At 49.3% G+C, this 19,703-nt stretch overlaps 1 protein-coding gene across 1 annotated transcript in view; it reads left to right on the top strand.

Moving 5' to 3' along the window:
• Nucleotides 1-19,703, top strand: part of TSPOAP1 (TSPO associated protein 1) — a 2,439,191-nt gene that overhangs the window by 2,233,814 nt on the left and 185,674 nt on the right. The window contains exon 28 of the mRNA XM_069226865.1: nucleotides 1,466-1,537. Coding sequence (XP_069082966.1) covers nucleotides 1,466-1,537 — 72 coding nt within the window. The remainder of the gene's footprint in view (nucleotides 1-1,465; nucleotides 1,538-19,703) is intronic.

Raw genomic sequence — 19,703 nt, 5'->3', positions numbered from 1 at the left:
TCCCCCTCAGGATGCCATGCACACAAAATACTGCCTGTGGCATAGGTAAGTCACCCCTCTAGCAGGCCTTAAAGCCCTAAGGCAGGGTGCACTATATACCACAGGTGAGGGCATAACTGCATGAGCAATATGCCTCTACAGTGTCTAAGTCCATTCTTAGACATTGTAAGTACAGTGTGGCCATATTAAGTCTGGGAGTTTGTCAAAAACGAACTCTACAGTTCCATAATGGCTACACTGAATACCAGGAAGTTTGGTATCAAACTTCTCAGAATAATAAACCCACACTGATGCCAGTGTTGGATTTATTACAACGTGCATACAGAGGGCATCTTAGAGATGCCCCCTGTATTTGTACCCAGTCCTTCAGTGCAGGACTGACTGGTCAGTGCCAGCCTGCCACTGAGACGAGTTTCTGCCCCTCTGGGGTGAGAGCCTATGTGCTCTCTGAGGACAGAAACAAAGCCTGCGCTGGGTGGAGGTGCTTCTCATCTCCCCCTGCAGGAACTGTAACACCTGGCCGTGAGCATCAAAGGCTCATGCCTTTTGTTACAACACCCCAGGGCATCCCAGCTAGTGGAGATGTCCGCCCCTCCAGCCACTGCCCCCACTTTTGGCGGCAAGGCAGAAGAGGATAGTGAGAAAAACAAGGAGGAGTCACCCACTAGTCAGGACAGCCCCTAAGGTGGCTTAAACACCATCTTCCTAGATGCCATATTCCTCGCACAGATGACAAAAATCTCCGACAAAATGTCGAAAAAAGGCTTGCCAAAAAAGGCAAAGGGTAGCTCGATTCCGGACCTGCGCTTAACCAGTGCGGAAGGAGGAGAATTGACGTACGCGCACCGGGGTGGTGCCTTTAGAGGCAATCGTGACGTCACAGGCGGGTCCAAGGATGCTGACGAAGCTACGCGGAGCCGGGCGATGCGCGCGAATCCGAACGACGCCACCCGACGCAGCTAGATAGATTCTCTAAAAGATGAATCGTTACCGAAGGTAAGTAACTTGTTCAACACTACAATACTACAGATAAGTTCAATGTTTCCTTGTTAACTCAGAGACCTACACCTCCATTGTTTCTTTCATTATAACAAAGACCTCTGCCTTTAAGGTGTATCAATCCCTCTATGATAGGGTGGGTAGTGTAAATAGAAAAAATGAAATGAAGATAGTAACTAACCTCTAATGGGATGGTTGACATATTATTTTCTTTGGCAGTACTTAGGTGCTGCTTTAGTGTTAATGATAGTGCTACAAACATTTGAAATAAACAAGTTAAGTAAATTGTAAAGCATGGTGCTTTTGAAAGCTAACATACGCACAAATGCAGGGCTGCATATGCTGCACTGTTTCATATATTTACTGCAAGTGTGTGCGTGTGTGTGTTTGTATGCGTATCCTCCACTTTTTATAGTTCAAATGTGAATCGCTATAGTAACCTGTTTTCTTGTTACCTCTTTCCTAGGCTGAGCTGACCTTTAATGCAGGCGATATTATAACTATCTATGGGAGCATGGATGATGATGGATTCTATTATGTAGGTAACATATATGAGGGATGTCTCATTATATTATTAACTATCGAACATATATGTCTTTTCAAGCTTTCTAGGATAAAGTTTGTTGAGTTGAGGTACTTTTTATAGGAATATACAAAGATCATGGCATCCTTATTAATATTTATGAATAGTCAATATCTCTGTTTGTGAGATCCTAGAAGCCATATTTGAACATTACCAAAAGATAACCATTTCTGTCTTTATACTGCTGTTAATCTAAAAATAGAAATAATTGAAACAATGTACTTCATTTAACAAATCCTTTTAATTCTACATATAAAAGGAAAGTAGAAGAAATTAAACTAGAAGCAGCATTTCTTGGGCTAATGTAAATGAAATGCTGCATGCTTTTGATCCTAGTTCTCTTGCAATGGTATCTTGTAAGGAAATGCCTTCTTTGGCATGGTTACCCCCTGACTTTTTGCCTTTTGTAGATGCCAGTTTTGATTGAAAATGTGCTGGGACCATTCTAACCAGGCCCCAGCACCAGTGTTCTTTCCCTAAACTGTATCTTTGTTCCCACAATTGGCACAGCCCCTGGCACACAGATAAGTCCTGTAAGGAAATGCCTCCTTGGCATGGTTACCCCCGAACATTTTGCCTTTGCTGATGCTAAGTTATTATTTGAAAGTGTGCTGTGACCCTGCTAACCAGGCCCCGGCACCAGTGTTCTTTCCCTAAACTGTACCTTTGTCTCCACAATTGGCACAACCCTGGCACTCAGGTAAGTCCTTGTAACTGGTACCCCTGGTACCAATGGCCCTGATGCCAGGGAAGGTCTCTAAGGGCTGCAGCATGTCTTATGCCACCCTGCGGACCTCTCACTCAGCACATGCACACTACCTCTCAGCTTGCGTGTGCTGGTGGGGAGAAAATGACTAAGTCGACATAGCACTTCCCTCAGAGTGCCATGCCAACCTCACACTGCCTGTGGCATAGGTAAGTCTCCCCTCTAGCAGGCCTTACAGCCCAAAGGCAGGGTGCACTATACCACAGGTGAGGGCATATGTGCATGAGCACTATGCCCCTACAGTGTCTAAGCAAAACCTTAGACATTGTAAGTGTAGGGTAGCCATAAGAGTATATGGTCTGGGACTTTGTCAAACACGAACTCCACAGTTCCATAATGGCTACACTGAAAACTGGGAAGTTTGGTATAAAACTTCTCAGCACAATAAATGCACACTGATGCCAGTGTGCAATATATTGTAACATACGTCTAGAGGGCATCTTAGAGATGGCCCCTGAATACCTACCCGGCTTCTAGTGTAGGCTGACCGGTTTCTGCCAGCCTGCCACACACCAGACATGTTGCTGGCCACATGGGGAGAGTGCCTTTGTCACTCTGTGGCCAGGAACAAAGCCTGTACTGGGTGGACGTGCTTCTCACCTCCCCCGGCAGGAACTGTAATACCTGGCGGTGAGCCTCAAAGGCTCACCCCTTTTGTTACAGCACCCCAGGGCATCCCAGCTAGTGGAGATGCCTGCCCCTCCGGCCACTGCCCCCACTTTTGGCGGCAAGGCTGGAGGAGATAATGAGAAAAACAAGGAGGAGTCACCCACCAGTCAGGACAGCCCCTAAGGTGTCCTGAGCTGAGGTGACCCCTGCCTTTAGAAATCCTCCATCTTGAGTTTGGAAGATTCCCCAATAGGATTAGGGATGTGCCCCCCTCCCCACAGGGAGGAGGCACAAAGAGGGTGTAGCCACCCTCAGGGACAGTAGCCATTGGCTACTGCCCTCCCAGACCTAACCACACCCCTAAGTTCAGTATTTAGGGACTCCCCAGATCCCAGGAAATCAGATTCCTGCAACCTGAAGAAACAAGAAGGACTGCTGACCTACAAGCCTGCAGAGAAGGAGGAAGATGACAACTGCTTTGACCTCAGCCCTACCAGCCTGTCCCCAACTTCAAAAACCTGCTCCAGCGACGCATCCAACAGGGACCAGCGACTTCTGAAGCCTCAGAGTACTGCCCTGAACTAAAGGACCAAGAAACTCCAGTGAACAGCGGCCCTGTTCAAAACCAGCTACTTCTTTGCAACAAAGAAGCAACTTTCAAAGACTGCACGTTTCCTGCCGGAAGCGTGAGACTTCACACTCTGCACCCGACGCCCCAGCTCGAGATCCAGAGAACAAACACCTCAGGGAGGACTCCCCGGCGACTGCGAGCCCGTGAGTAACCAGAGATGACCCCCCTGATCCCCCACAGCAATGCCTGCAGAGAGAATCCAGAGGCTCCCCCTGACCGTGACTGCCTGGAACAAGGGACCCGACGCCTGGAACCAACACTGCACCCGCAGCCCCCAGGGCCTGAAGGAACCGAACTTCATTGCAGGAGTGACCCCCAGGCGACCCTCTGCCTAGCTCAGGTGGTGGCTGTCCCGAGAAGCCCCCCTGTGCCTGCCTGCACTGCGAGAGTGACCCCCGGGCCCCTCCATTGTTTTCTACCTGAAACCCGACGCCTGCTTTGCACACTGCACCCGGTCGCCCCTGTGCCGCTGAGGGTGAGTTTTGTGTGCCTAATTGTGCCACCCCCAGTGCTCTACAAAACCCCCCTGGTCTGCCCCCCGAGGACGCAGGTACTTACTTGCTGGCAGACTGAAATCGTAGCACCCCTGTTCCTGATAGTGTTTTGGGCACCTCTTTGACCTCTGCACCTGACCGGCCCTGAGCTGCTGGTGTGGTAACTTTGGGGTTGCCTTGAACCCCCAATGGTGGACTGCCTATGCCCCATAACTGAGACTTGTAAGTATTTTACTTACCTCCTAATCTAACCTTTACTTACCTCCCCCAGGAACTGTTAATTTTTGCACTGTGTCCACTTTGAAAATAGCTTATTGCCATTTTTACAAAGACTGTATATGATATTGCTTTTATTCAAAGTTCCTAAAGTATCTAAGTGAAATATCTTACATTTAAAGTGTTTACTGTAAATCTTGAACCTGTGGTTCTTAAAATAAACTAAGTAAAGATATGTTTCAATATAAAAAATTATTGGCCTGGAGTAAGTCTTTGAGTGTGTGTTCCTTATTTATTGCCTGTGTGTACAACACTTGCTTAACACTACCCTCTGAGAAGCCTACTGCTCGACAACACTACCACAAAATAGAGCATTAGAATTATCTAATTTTGCCACTATCTTACCTCTAAGGGGAACCCTTGGACTATGTCCACACACTTTCTTACTTTGAAATAGTATATACAGAGCCAACTTCCTACAATGACTCTGTGGCTGCTGGGCCTCATGGCCTCCTACATCCTGCTGGTTCAAAATGCTAGATGGCATATGCGGGCTCTGCAGTGGGACCTTTAGTTCCAGTGGGCGCAGCATCAGGGGAGTCTTTCTGAGAAAGTCCAGATCTCGGAGGGACCTGCGAGAGATTTGTAGTGGTGGTTAACGAATCAGGACGATTGGGTTAAGGGCAGATCCCTCTCCTTTCCCCAACCAGATCTTACAGTTGTGACAGATCACTCTTCGGATGGGGCAGCCACATAGGAGAGGCAGAGACCAGAGACCTCTGGGCTCTGGCATAAACCGGACTACATATCGATCATCTGGAGCTCCGAGCGATTCGAATAGCATTGAGAACATTCCTTCCCTCTCTCAAGGGGAAAGCATTGCAACTTTTCACAGACAACACCACCGCCATATTGCAACAAACAAGGCGAAGTGGGGTCATGGACCTTTTGTCAAGAGGCTCTTCGCCTCTGGACTTGGCTGGAACATCAGGGCATTTCCCTGGCGGTTCAACACCTGGAGGGACTGTACGACGAAACAACGACTTCAAAAACAACTACTGCCTTAACAACGAGGTCGGAACACCGACCTCATTGCTACTACTAATGATTTTACCGCGAATGCCTTAACAACGATATTTCGTTGTAAAGGCATTCCTGATAAAATCATTAGCAATATGCACCATTCACCCTACATCCCTCACCCCACCCCCCCCCCAACCCCACCCCAAAACCTAAAACCCCCTGACCCCCACCCACTCCCCAAAACCAAAAACGCCCAACCCCCCCAACCCCACCCCAAAACCTAAAACCCCCTGACCCCCCACCCACTCCCCAAAACCAAAAACGCCCCACCCCCCCAACCCCACCCTAAAACCTAAAACCCCCCACCCACTCCCCAAAACCAAAAACGCCCCACCCCCCAAAACCTAAAACCCCCTGACCCCCCACCCACTCCCCAAAACCAAAAACGCCCCAACCCCACCCCAAAACCTAAAACCCCCCACCTCCCCCACCCCAAAACCTAAAACCCCCTGACCCCCCACCCCCTCCCCAAAACCTAAACCCACCACTTACCTTCGCCAACTCACTTTTTTGTTACCTTAACCACGCATGTTCGTTGTTCAGAACATATGTAGTTAAGGCACAAAAAACCGGAGTCGTGGTTAAAAAAAGCGTTGTTGCGCTTTCGTTAACCACGACTTTCGGAAAAAAAAAAGTCGTAAAAAAGGATGTTCCCCCCTGGAGGCCTCTTTGAATGCCAGAGCAGACGAACTCAGCCGACAATGCGTGGTCGATCACGAATGGCGTCTCCATCCGGAGGTGGCGCAAGGTCTTTTCCTTCAGTGGGGAGAACCTTGGTTAGACTTATTCGCCTCCTTAGAAAACGTGCAATGTCAGCTGTTTTTTGCGTTGGAATTTCCAGTGGAATTCAGGCCTCCTGTACGCCTTTCCACCCATACCACTTCTGCTCAGATTTCTGAAGAAGATAAGGCAGGACCGGGCCCAAGTAATACTGGTGGCTCCAGACTGGGCATGAAGAGTCTGGTATCCTGAGCTGTTGTGCATGGCCATAGCTCCTCCGATTAGCCTGCAGTCTTCTGTTACAGCAGCAGGGGAGGGTCCTCCATCCGAATCTGTCAACCCTCCGCCTCCTGGCGTGCAGATTCAGCGGCGTCAGTTGACGTCTTTTGACTTGCCACCTGAAGTCTGTAATGTTATCTTGGCAGCCAGGCGTCCCTCAACCAAAACTGTATACGTCTGTCGTTGGAAGAAATTTGTGGCATGGTGCATTGACAAATCTGTTGATCCTCTATGTGCTCCTCTTTCTCAAGTCCTTGTTTTTATTTTTCCCTTTCCCAGCAGGGTTCCACCCTGGGCCCTTTTAAGGGATATCTTTCTGCTATCTCTGCTTTCTTGAGGTTACCAGATCAGCCATCCTTATTTAAATCTCCTATAGTTGGGAGGTTTCTTAAAGGCCTCACACATCTCTTTCCTCCTATCCCATTTATCATGCCCCAATGGGATTAAAACCTAGTATTAACATACCTTATGTTTACCCTGATGAGCCGCTTCACAACTGTCCTTTCCGCTCTTAACTATCAAGACTGTCTTCTTAGTTGCGATTACTTCTGTCCGCAGAGTAAGTGAGCTCCAGGCTATGTCATCTAAGCCACGTTTTCTGCCCATACATCCTGACAAGCTGGTGCTTTGCAAGAGGGATTCTTTTCTACCTAAAGTAGTGATACTCTTCCATGTCGGACAGTCCATCACCTTGCCTACCTTTTTTGCACCCCGCACATCCCTCTCATGAAGAGGAGAGACTCCACCGTCTGGACCCAAAAAGAGCGTTGGCGTTCTATCTTAACCGTACCAAAGATTTCCTGGTGGACAATCAACTCTTTGTGGGATATGTGGGTGCAAAGAAGGGTAAGGCGGTGCAGAAGAGGACCATTTCACGATGGGTACTCTTATGCATCAAAATGTGCTACACTCTGGCTAAAAAGCAGCCTCCCGAAGGTTAGCACGCTCACTCCTCCAGAGCTACTGCTGCTGCATCAGCGCTAGCACAGGGCGTTCCAGTCCTGGACATCTGTCAGGCTGCGACGTGGGCATCTCTGCACACTTTTACCAAACACTACTGCCTGGACAATCACATCCGAAGGGACGGCTACTTTGGGCGTTCGGTCCTGCAGGACTTCTTGGTGTGATCTTGGTTTGCAGCCCACCACCAGGGCTGGTATTGCTCGGGATATCTATTCAAAGGTAAGGGATCTGCAACTAGAAATCAGATGTACAAATTACTTACCTTTGGTAACGAAATATCTGATAGAGACATATTCTAGTTGCAGGTTCCTTACCGACCCGCCCATCCTCCACGCTCTACGAACTGATTTCTAGGGACAGGAGCTTCCCCTTAAGGGCCCTAGTTTTGGTGCACCAATCTTAGTGTTCTTCATGGCTCTGCGCTGCTGGCGTGGAAAGTCGTGAAACTGACGTAAGCACGCCGGTGTGGCGCCTATATACGACCACAACGTCTTCACGACAAACTCAACACCAACAACACCCGCTGAGTCGACTGACGCCACCTGATAGCGCGCAGAGGTACTGTTAGAAGAAAAAACCTCCGGATCCAGTCTAACGGCTGGGCAAATTTAAAGGTAAGTAATCTGCAAATAGAATATGTCTCTACCAGATATATCATTAGCGGAGGTAAGTAACTTGTACTTTCTGGTTGCTGTTACTTCAGCGAAGTGTATCATTGAATTACAAGCATTTAGTGCTTGCCCATCCTACACATGCTGCTTCATAGTCAGGTAGGTCCCACAAACTAAATCAAATCTCCCCAGTATTGAATCTTCCATAGATTCACATGATTGAATCTTCCTCTTTGTCCAGTTGGGAATCCCACTGTAATTCCAAGGTAGGCTTCTTTGTGTCTGCAGATGCTAGAGCTTTTTCAAAAGGTGTAGATGGTTCAGAAACTGAAGTTCTCTTCCATAGTCATAAGCATTCGATGATTCCCAATATATATATTTATGCAGACTATGTTATAAAGGTAAAAACATGTCTAATGTTTGTTAGGTTTTCCGTTAATAAATATGAAAAAGAACTCCAGAATTTCTGAAACTCCGAAAGAAAGGAGACATAGATAACAATACTATGTTTTATTGAAGAGAAAACTGTTGTAGGAAGGTAGCCTGGTGTGTGATGGGTACCTAAGGTACTGTCACCTTTTACCACGCCCAGGTATCCCCTATTAGTGTAGTATAGGCAGTGTCTAGAAGCCAGACTCTCTAGGGGTAGCTGTGGATGAGCAGCCAAGGCTTGTCTAGGAGACATGCAAAGCTTATACAATACCACTGTAGTCACACAGCACTTACACACATGAAAGAAAACACTCAGGCCCTCATTACGACCCTGGCGGTCGGTGGTAATTTTGGGAAAGGTACTGCCAACAGGCTGGCGGTACCTTTTCCGAAATTATGACATTGGCTGTTTGGCTCAAGCCAAACCGCCAATGTACCACTCCGTCTGCCAGGGTGGGAACGGCCGCTGGGCTGGAGACTTCGGTCTCCACCCAGGCGACCGTCACAATCCCACCCTCAGGATTCTGACCCCCGCCTACCGCCATGGTTTTCGTGGCAAGCGTACTGCCACGAAAACCATGGCAGTAGGCACTATCCGTGCCAGGGAATTCCTTCCCTGACACTGATAGGGGTCTCCCCCACCCTCTCCCCCCTCCCCCTCCCCCTCCCCCCTCCCCAGAGTCCTCCCCCACACTCCCCCGTCCCCCGCACATGTACACGCGCACACATACACAATCATACACACATGCATACCCACATCCACCCACACATGCACACATACACACACACACACACAACACACACCAACATACATTGTCGCACACATGCATTCACAACACACAACATACACGTTCACTGACATTGTCATTCACGCACGCATTCAACGTGACTCACATCCGCATGCACACATACAAAAACAGACAACCCCCCCACACACAACACTCCTCCAGACGCACACACCACCCCTTCCCCCTTCTCCTGTCGGAGAGCCCGACTTACCTGCTTGCAGGGGGTCCTCCGGCAGGAGACAGGACGTGGCGCTGCTGCCAGCAGCAGTGTCCGCCAGCAAAACACCGCCAGGCCGTATCCTGGCTCATGATAAGGTCAGCGGTGTTTTGCAGGTGTGGCGCTGCTGCACCTTACCGCCGTCCGCTGCCATGACTGTCGACAGTATTCCGCCAGCCTTATGGTGGAATTCCATCTACGTTCATGATGTGGGTGGGCAGCTGGTAGCCACGGCGACGGTATGTTGGCGGCCGTCGCGGTAGGCGCCAGTTACCGCCAAAGTTATAGGCTGTGGGCCTCATTGTTATAAAAATAAAGGCATTCTATTTTAGTGACACAATTATCAAAAAGTACTAGATAGGCAACCCTCCAATCGGAGGTAAGTAACAAACTATATAGGTACACTAGTAATCAGAAATAGGAATAAATAGCAGTAGAAAACAGTGCAATAGCAATAGACAGTAGTGACCCTAGGGGAGGCCCAAACCATGTAGTAAAATAATGGAATGCCAATGCAGGATCCCCCACTCAGGTAAGTGGAATCTGTAGAGGGGAGCCAGAGGAACTAGGAACCCCAAAAGGTGAGTACCACTCTGCCCCCCAGAGACCTGGAAGAAAGGAGTAAGTTACTAGATTTTCCCCAAACCACCAAAAGGACTAAAAAGAAGAAAAATGCACCACCCAGATATGAATACAAGAAACCAGCAGTGGATTCCTGAAGAGGAAGACCTGAAAAAGAAGGGGACCAAGTCCAGAAGTCGCAGGAGTGTCTGGTGGTGGCAGGAGCCACTACCCACCCAAGTGTGGTTGCATGAGTTGGTCCGCGGTAGAACGAAGATGGTCAGCACTGCAGCCCTGGAGTTGTTGAAGAGTTCCTGGAGGATGCAGTTGACGTCACATGCAGAATGGAAGATTGCAGGCTGCCTGTGGCGTAGAAAAACCACCAAGCTGCCTTGGCTAAGGCAAGATTCGTGGTAAATGAAAAGTGGAGCTGCTCAGGACCGGCAAGGTCCAGGAGGACTCAACCCACGGAGGGGAGTCCCAGGGGACCCTCAGTGATGCAGAGAGTCCACAGAAGAAAAGGCAGCCCCCACAGGAGACACACTAGAAGAGGACCCAGGAGTCACAGAGGAGCCCACACAGCACAACTGAATGAGGGTCCCAAGCCACAGCAGAAGCAGACAGAGGGCTGTACATCGCAGGAAAGAGTGCTGGGGGCTGAGGATAATCGGAGCCTGAACATACCTTAGAGGAGACACCAACAAGCCTTGGTAGCTGCAAGAGACGCGGTGCACAGGGGTACTGCCCTGCATGGGGAGGCAAGGGCTTACCTTCACCAAAGTTGGACAGCTGGCATAGAAGACCAAGGGGATCACTACAGACCAGCACCCGTGATGCAGGATCCACACAGCTCAGGTTGAGAGGAGATCCACGCAGCCAGTCGTTATTGCAGTTGGTCCCTGCGGATGAAGGGGGGGGTGACTCCTTCACTCCAAGGGAGATTCCTTCTTCCTTCTCGTGCAGACCGAAGAGCCGGGGAAGTGTTGCAGACGCTGGAAGGAGCCGTGGAAACAATGTTGCAAGCAGAGCCTTCGTTGTGGATGCAGATTGTTGGTTCTTGGAGGCTCCATTTGCAGTTTCAGTGGCAAGATGTTGAAGTAAACGATGCCGAGCAATCCTGCTGGAGTCTTGCTTGTCGAATCTGAGGACCCACCCAAGAGGGAGACCCTAAATAGCCCTGGAAGGGAGATTGGTCACCTAGCCAGGTGACCCCCTATCAGGAGAGGTCTCTGACATCACCTCCCTGACCTGGCCACTCAGATGCTCCCAGAGGCCTCTGCCTGCCTTGGATTCAAGGGACCCTCTGGAGGAGCTCTGGGGACCACCCCTGGGGTGGTGATGGACAGGGGAGTGGTCATTTCCCTTTCCATTGTCCAGTTTTGCACCAGAGCATGGAGGTTGCCAAATATGCCCTTCATAGCATACCAGTGGCTTGGGGAGGCTACCCCTCCCAAGCCATGTAACACCAATTTCCAAAGGGAGAGGGTGGTACCCCACCTCTCCCAAAGAAAATCCTTTGTTCTGCCTTCCTGGGTTTGAGCAGCTGTAGCAGCAGGAAGGCAGAAACCTGTCAAAGTGTGGCAGTAGCTTGGGCTACCCTGAAAACCCCAGAAAGCTGGTAGGAGCAATGCTAGGGAACCCTCTAAGCAATGCTGGGCACCCAGAGTGCATGGAATCATACTTCCAATATTGGCAACAGTATTGGGGTATGATTCTGACATATTTGATAACAAACATGCCTATGTCCAGTACACGTGTAAAATGGCATCCCTGCACTCACGAAGTCCATGAAAATGGGCCTGGAGTTTGTGGGGGCACTGCTGCTCATGCTTGGGTGCCCTCACACACAAGTACCTGCACTCTGCCCACTGTGCTAGGAGGGTCTAACATAGGGGTGACTTGTAGTGAAAAGGGTGCATGCACCTTTTAACGGGGCTGCAATAGTAGGCCTGCAGATACACTTTGCATGGGTTCCCCATGGGTGGCATAATACATGCTGCAGTCCATGGGGAACCCCTGGTGCCCTGTTGCCCTAGGTACCATATACTAGGGATTTTCAGGGGAGTACGAGTATGCCAAATGTGCAGTGTGTGTGGTCCAAGCAACCAAATTTAAAGAGAGGGAGCATAGTCACTGGGGTCCTGGTTAGCAGGATCCTAGTGAAAACAGGCAAATGATACAACAGGCAAAAAGTGGAAATGTCTGGAGAGTCCATCTGCATTGGAGTGGTTACTCCCAGGTCTGCGTTCCACTGTATAGTCCATTCCCTGTAGGGATATGGACCACCGCAACAGTTTGGGATTTTCACCTTACATCTGTTTTACCCATAGATGGGGCTTGAGGTCTGTCTGAACAAGGAAGTGAGTGCCAAACAAGTATGGCCTCAGCTTCTTTAAACCAAAGCCACAGCAAAGGCCTCCTTTTCTTTGACTGACTAACACTCAACATTCTGCTTATAAAAGCTACAGGTTGGTCCTGGCCGTCAGTGTTAAGTTATGATAACACTGCCCCAACCCCTACTTCAGAAGCATCTGTCTGAACTATGAACTGCTTGGAGTAGTCAGAGCTTTTTAAAATAGGTGCAGAGCACATGGCCTGTTTGAGTTCTTCAAAAGCTTTTTGACACTTATCTGTCCATAAAACTTTGTTGAGCATTCTTTTTGAGCTGAGGTCATTAAGAGGGGCTACAATGGAGCCACAGGTCTTAATGAACCTCCTGTAATACCCAGTGAGGCTTAAAAAGACTCTCACCTGGGCCTGAGTAGTAGGGGGAGTCCAAGAATGGTTTAAATCTTCCCCTGCAGTGGTTGAATCTAGCCTCCACCTACCAGGTTAACCAGATATACATCCTTCCCCTTCCCTATCTGGCACTTATAGGTTTTGAAGGTGAGGCCTGCTTTCTGCTGAGCCTCCAAAACATTCCACAGGTGGACCAGGTGATCCTCCCAGGTGGAGCTAAAGACAGCTATATCATCAAGATAAGCTGCTCTATAGGCTTCCAATTATTGGAGGACTGTATTCACCAGCCTCTGAAATGTGGCAGGTGAATTCTTCAGACCAAAGTGCATCACAGTAAAGTGATAATGCCCTCCAATGGTTGAAAATGCTGTTTTGGGTTTAGCATCATTTGATAATTTAATCTGCCAATACCCAGCAGTTAAATCAAATGTGCTCAGATACTTGGCAGATGCCAGTGTATCTTTTAGCTCATCTGCCCTAGGGATAGGATGACCATCTGTTTTTGTTTCAGTGTTGAGCCCTCTATAGTCAACACAAAACCTCTTTTCTATCTTTCCATTTTGGGAGTGAGGTTTTGGAACTAAAACTACTGGACTAGCCCAGGGGCTGTCTGATTCCTTAATGACTTCCAGATCTAGCATGATCTGAACCTCCGATTTGATGCAGTCTCTGACATGGTGTCAGGTTGCCTATAAAGTTTACTTTTTATTGGCAAATTCTCCCCAGTGTCAATTGTGTGTTCACACCAAGTGGTTTGACCAGGTGTCAATGAGAACAGTTCTGAGTCCTGTCCCAGGAGATTCCTGCAGTCTTCTTTTTGTGACTCAGAGAGGCAGTCGGCAAAGAATACCCCATCAACTGAGCCATCCGCTGCAGTGTGGGAGAAGAGGTCAGGGAGAGGGTCACTCACTTCTTCCTGTCCCTCATCAATGGCCATGAGCAGTGTAATATTAGCCCTGTTATAGTAGGGCTTTAGTCGGTTCACATTAGGCACCCGAGGGGGCTTCTGGGAGATCCTAGGTCTACCAGATAGGTAACCTCACCCTTTTTCTTCACTATTGTGTGGGGACCACTTAACTTGTCCTGGAGTGCCCTAGGAGCCACAGGCTCCAGTACCCACACTTTCTGTCCTGGCTGGTATACAGTCAGTACAGCCTTCTGGTCAGGCCATTGCTTTTGCAGCTCCTGGCTTTCCTGAAAGTTTTTGGTGGCCTTCTTCATATACTCAGCCATCCTTGATCTGAAGCCAAGTACATATCCACTATGTCTTGCTTGGGAGGCTTGAGATGTTGCTCCCAGCTTTCTCTTACTAGAGCAAGAGGACCCCTAACATGGTCCTCAAACAGAAGTTCAAATGGGCTGTATCCCACACTCTTCTGAGGGACCTCCCTATAGGGGAAGAGGAGGCATGGCAGTAGGACATACCATCTCCTCCTGAGTTTTTCAGAGAGTCCCATGATCATGCCTTTGAGAGATTTATTAAACCTATCTAACAAACCATTTGTTTGGGGGTGGTAAGGGGTGGTGAACTCATAAGTAACACAACACTCCTTCCACATTGCTTTCAGGTGTGCAGACATGAAGTTTGCATCTCTGTCTGACACCACCTCTTTAGGAAAATACACGCTTGAAAAGATTCCAAGAAGGGCTTTGGCCACTGCATGAGCTGTAGTGGTCCTAAGAGGAATAGCTTCTGGGTACCTGGTGGCATGGTCCACCACCACCAGAATTAATCTGTTCCCTGAGGCTGTGGGAAGATCTAGCGGGCCAACAATATCCACCCCATCCCTCTGAAAGGGTACCCCAATCACTGGAAGTGGAATAAAGGGGGCCTTCGGGGTGCCACCTATCTTGCCAATGGCTTGACTGATGACACAGGAGCAACAAAACTCCTTTGTGTCTTCTGACATGTGGGGCCAGTGAAAGTGAGGGACAAGTCTGTCCCAAGTTTTGCTTTGTTCCAGGTGACCTGCCTGGGGAATGTCGTGCTAGGGTTAACAAACATTCTCTGTACTGCAGAGGGGCCACCAGCCTCCTGGTGGCACCAGGTTTGGGTTCCCTTGGCTCTGAGTAAAAGAGGCTGTCTTCCCGATACACCTTGTGGGTGCCACTGACATTCCCTGCCTCTTGTGTGAGAGCTTGCTGTCTCAAGTCCTCCCTGGCAGGCCCCTCTGCACCTAAGAGCTCAGTTGTGTCAGTGTGTAACTCCTCTGGTGTACGTTCTGCCAAGGGAGTTGATTCTTCTCCCTCTGGGGTTGAATCCTCACTGGAGGCTGGAGTAGAGTGCACTTTATTGTCCTTTCTACTCTTAGGTTTGGGAAGGTCTTGGACCATTGTTCCAGGCTCCAAGTTTCCTTGTTCTTTCTTCTTTGTGGCCTGTGCTCCTGTTAGGGCAAAAATATGCCCTGGGATGCCCAGCATTGCTGCATGGGCTTCCAAATCTTCTTCAGCCCAAGCTGAAATCTCCAAGTCGTTCCCTAGTAGACACTCTACAGGTAGGTCAGTGGACACTACGACTTTTTAGGATAAGTAACACCCCCTCCCAGCTGAAACCAACAACTGCCATGGGTGGCACACAGTGTTGTTATGAACATCAGTGTCACTTGGTACTGGTGACTAAGTAGGTGGTGCTCAGGAGACACCTGGTTTTCAATAACCATAGTGACAGTGACACCAGTGTCCCTGTAGGCCTCACCCTCAACACCATTTATAAGAGGATTCTGCCTGTACTTACCCATGTTAAGGGGACAGGCAGCAAGGGTGGCAATTTCAGTGCCCTCATCAGAGACTAACACTGCTTCATTGGTCTTTCTAACCAACCAGACCTCACTACAGTCCCTAACGTGAGCCCAGCTACTCCCTTAGACTGACTACTGTTAGCTGTCCCACCACTGCTGCTATTGCTAGAGGCACTAGAGGTAGAACTGGGGGTTGGTAATTGTAGGAACGTAGCATCTTTCTAGCCTTGTTACCCCCACTTTTGGCCTGTTTGTGAGTATATATGTCAGGGTGTTTTTACTGTCTCACTTGGATCCTGCTAGCCAGGGCCCCAGTGCTCATAGTGGAAACCCTATGTTGTCAGTGTGTTTCATATGTGTCACTCGGATCCTGCTAGCCAGGACCCCAGTGCTCCTAGGTTTGTGGCCTATATGTGTTCCCTGTGTGGTGCCTAACTGTATCACTAAGGCTCTGCTAACCAGAACGTCAGTGTTTATGCTCTCTCTGCTTTTAAAATTGTCACTGCAGGCTACTGACTAATTTGACCAATTCTCATTGGCTCACTGTAACACCCTTATAATTACCTAGTAAATGGTACCTAGGTACCCAGGGTATTGGGGGTTCCAGGAGATCCCTATGGGCTGCAGCATTTATTTTGCCACCCATAGGTAGCTCAAACAATTCTTACCCAGGACTGCCACTGCAGCCTGAGTGAAATAATGTCCAAGTTATTTCACAGCCATTTTACACTGCACTTAAGTAACTTATAAGTAACCTATATGTCTAGCCCTCACTTAGTGAAGGTTAGGTGCAAAGTTACTAAGTGTGAGGGCACCCTGGCACTAGCCAAGGTACCCCCACATAGTTCAGGGCAATTACCCTGGACTTTGTGAGTGCGGGCACACCATTACACGCGTGACCTACATATAGGTCAATACCTATGTGTAGCTTCACAATGGTAACTCCAAACATGGTCCTGTAACATGTCTAAGATCATGGAATTGTCACCCCAATACCATTCTGGTATTGGGGTGAAAATCCCATGCATCCCTGGGGCTCCAGCAAGGACCCCGGGTACTGCCAAACTAGCTCTCGGGTACTGCCAAAGTAGCTCTCTGGGGTTTTCTCTGCAGCTACCGCTGCTGCCAACCCTCAGACAGGTTTCTGCCCCCCTGGGGCCTGGGCAGTCCAGTCCCAGGAAGGCAAAACAAAGGATTTCCTCTGAGAGAGGGTGTTACACCCTCTCCCTTTGGAAATAGTTGTTAAGGGCCTGAGAGTAGTAGCCTCTCCTGGCCTCTGGAAATGCTTTGAAGGGCAAAGATGGTGCCCTCCTTGCATAAACCCGTCTAAACCGGTTCAGGGAGCCCCCAGCCCCTGCTCTGGTGCGAAACTGGACAAAAGAAAGGGGAGTGACCACTCCCTTGTCCATCACCACCCCAGGGGTGGTGCCCAGAGCTCCTCCAGTGTGTCCTTGTGGTACTTACACCTTGTGCCAGGTCCAGTTATCCCTTATTAGTAGATTAGAAGTGTTCTAGCAGCTTAGGCTGATAGAGGTAGCTATAGCAGAGCAGTTTAGGCTGAACTAGGAGACATGCAAAGCTCCTACTATACCACTTATATCACTTAGCACTTTATCATAAGACACACGATTCTCAGAGTTACTAAAAATAAAGGTACTTTATTTTAGTGACAATATGCCAAAAGTATCTCAGAGGATATACTCCCTTAGGAGGTAAGTAAAATAAACAAAATATACACACAAACCAAAAATCAGGTAAGTAAACAGTTAGAAAAGTAGTGCAAACACTGTAGAACACAATAGAATGCATTAGGAGACAATAGGCCTAGGGGCAACACAAACCATATACTCCAAAAGGGTAATGCGAACCACGAATGGACCCCAGGCCTAGTGTAGTGTGTAGAGGGTCGTAGGAGTGTAAGAAAACATTAAGGGTGTCCAAGATACCCCAAAAGTAGGAGTAAAGTTACCCTACTTCCCCAGAAAGACAATAACGTCTAGATAGGGGATTCTGCAAAGACAACGTCTGACTGCGAAGTACTGAAGACGGATTCCTGGACCTGAGGACCTGTAAAGGAAGGGGACCAAGTCCAAGAGTCACGCTAGTGTCCAGGGTGCGCAGGAGCCCACTAAACCCCGGATGAAGGTGCAAAAGGGCTGCCTCCGGGTGGAAGAAGCCGAAGATTCTGCAACAACGGAAGGTGCCAGGAACTTCTCCTTTGGTCAGAAGATGTCCCACGGCGTGCTGGAGGATGCAGAGTTGTTTCCACGCAGAAAGACCGCAAACAAGCCTTGCTAGCTGCAAGAGTCGCGGTTGAGGATTTTGGGCGCTGCCAGGGCCCAGGAAAGACCAGGAGGTCGCCTCTTGGAGGAGGAGACAGGGGGCGCTCAGCAACAGTGAGAGCCCACGCAGAAGGAGGCAGCACCCGCAGAAGCACCAGAACAGGCATTAAGAAGATCTGAGCACGGCGGTCGTCTCAGCACAACAAAAGAGGGTCCCACGAAGTCGGTGTCCAACTCAGCGAGTTGGGCAATGCAGGACAGAGTGCTGGGAACATGGGCTAGGCTGTGCACGAAGGAAGTCTTGCAAAAGTGCACAGAAGCCCTAGCAGCTGCAGCTCACGCAGTACACAGGATTACTGTCTGGCGTGGGGAGGCAAGGACTTACCTCCACCAAATTTGGACAGAAGGACCACTGGACTGTCGGGGTCACTTGGATCCAGCTCCTGTGTTCCAGGGACCACACTCGTCAAGATGAGAGGGGACCCAGAGGACCGGTGATGCAGAAGTTTGGTGCCTGCGTTGGCAGGGGGAAGAGTCCGTCGACCCATGGGAGATTTCTTCTTGGCTTCCAGTGCAGGGTGAAGGCAGACAGCCCTCAGAGCATGCACCACCAGGAAACAGTCGAGAAAGCCAGCAGGATGAGGTGCTACAATGTTGCTGGTAGTCTTCTTGCTACTTTGTTGCGGTTTGGCAGAAGTCGAAGAGAGAAGTTCAGAGGAACTCTGGTAAGCTCTTGCATTCGTTATCTGAAGAGAAACCCACAGGAGAGACGCTAAATAGCCCTCAGAGGAGGACTGGCTACAGAGAAAGGTAAGCACCCATCAGGAGGGGTCTCTTACGTCACCTGCTGCCACTGGCCACTCAGAGGCCTCCATTGTGCCCTCACACCTCTGCATCCAAGATGGCAGAGTTCTGGAACACACTGGAGGAGCTCTGGGCACCTCCCCTTGGGAGGTGCTGGTCAGGGGAGTGGTCACTACCCTTTCCTTTGTCCAGTTTCGCGCCAGAGAAGGGCTGGGGGGGATCCCTGAACCGGTGTAGACTGGTTTATGCAAGGAGGGCACCATCTGTGCCCTTCAAAGCATTTCCAGAGGGCAGGAGAGGCTACTCTTCTCAGGCCCTTAACACCTATTTCCAAAGAGAGAGGGTGTAACACCCTCTCTCAGAGGAAATCCTTTGTTCTGCCTTCCTGGGACTGGCCTGCTCAGGCCCCAGGGGGCAGAAACCTATCTGTGGGTTGGCAGCAGCAGTAGCTGCAGAGAAAACTCCAGTGAGTTAGTTTGGCAGTATCCGGGCTCTATTCTGGAGCCCCGGTGATGCATGAAATTGTCCCTCCAATACCAGAATGGTATTGGGGTGACAATTCCATGATCCTAGACATGTTACATGTCCATGTTCGGAGTTACCATTGTGACACTACATATAGGTATTGAGCTATATGTAGTGCACGTGTGTAATGGTGTCCCCGCACTCACAAAGTCCGGGGAAATTTCCCTGAACAATGTGGGTGCACCTTGGCTAGTGCCAGGGTGCCCTCATACTAAGTAACTTTGCACCTAATCTTCACTAAGTGCCAGATGTAGCAAGAAGGCAAATTGCGAGTTGCAATTTGCAAGTCCTTCCGACTCGCAAATTGCAACTCGCAATTTGCTATGGAGAACGGTGTCTCAGACACCGTCTGCGAGTCGCTATGGGGTCGCAAAGACCCACCTCATTAATATTAATGAGATGGGTCGCAATTTGCGACCCCATAGCGATTCAGGGCACTCACGGGGATGGAGGCCTGCTGTAGTCAGCAGACCTCCATGTCCGTGACTGCTTTTAAATAAAGCAGTTTTTTTTTTCCTAAGTGCAACCCGTTTTCCTTAAAGGAAAACGAGCTGCACTTTGAAAAATAAACCAAAACCTTTAGTTTCAGTATTTTTCAGGGCAGGTAGTGGTCCATTGGACCACTGCCTGCTCTGAAAAATTATTTTTTATGCCAGACACAAA

Source organism: Pleurodeles waltl, chromosome 3_2, assembly GCF_031143425.1.
Source record: "Pleurodeles waltl isolate 20211129_DDA chromosome 3_2, aPleWal1.hap1.20221129, whole genome shotgun sequence".
Taxonomy (NCBI): Eukaryota; Metazoa; Chordata; class Amphibia; order Caudata; family Salamandridae; genus Pleurodeles; species Pleurodeles waltl.
This window is presented reverse-complemented; position numbering and strand designations above follow the sequence as displayed.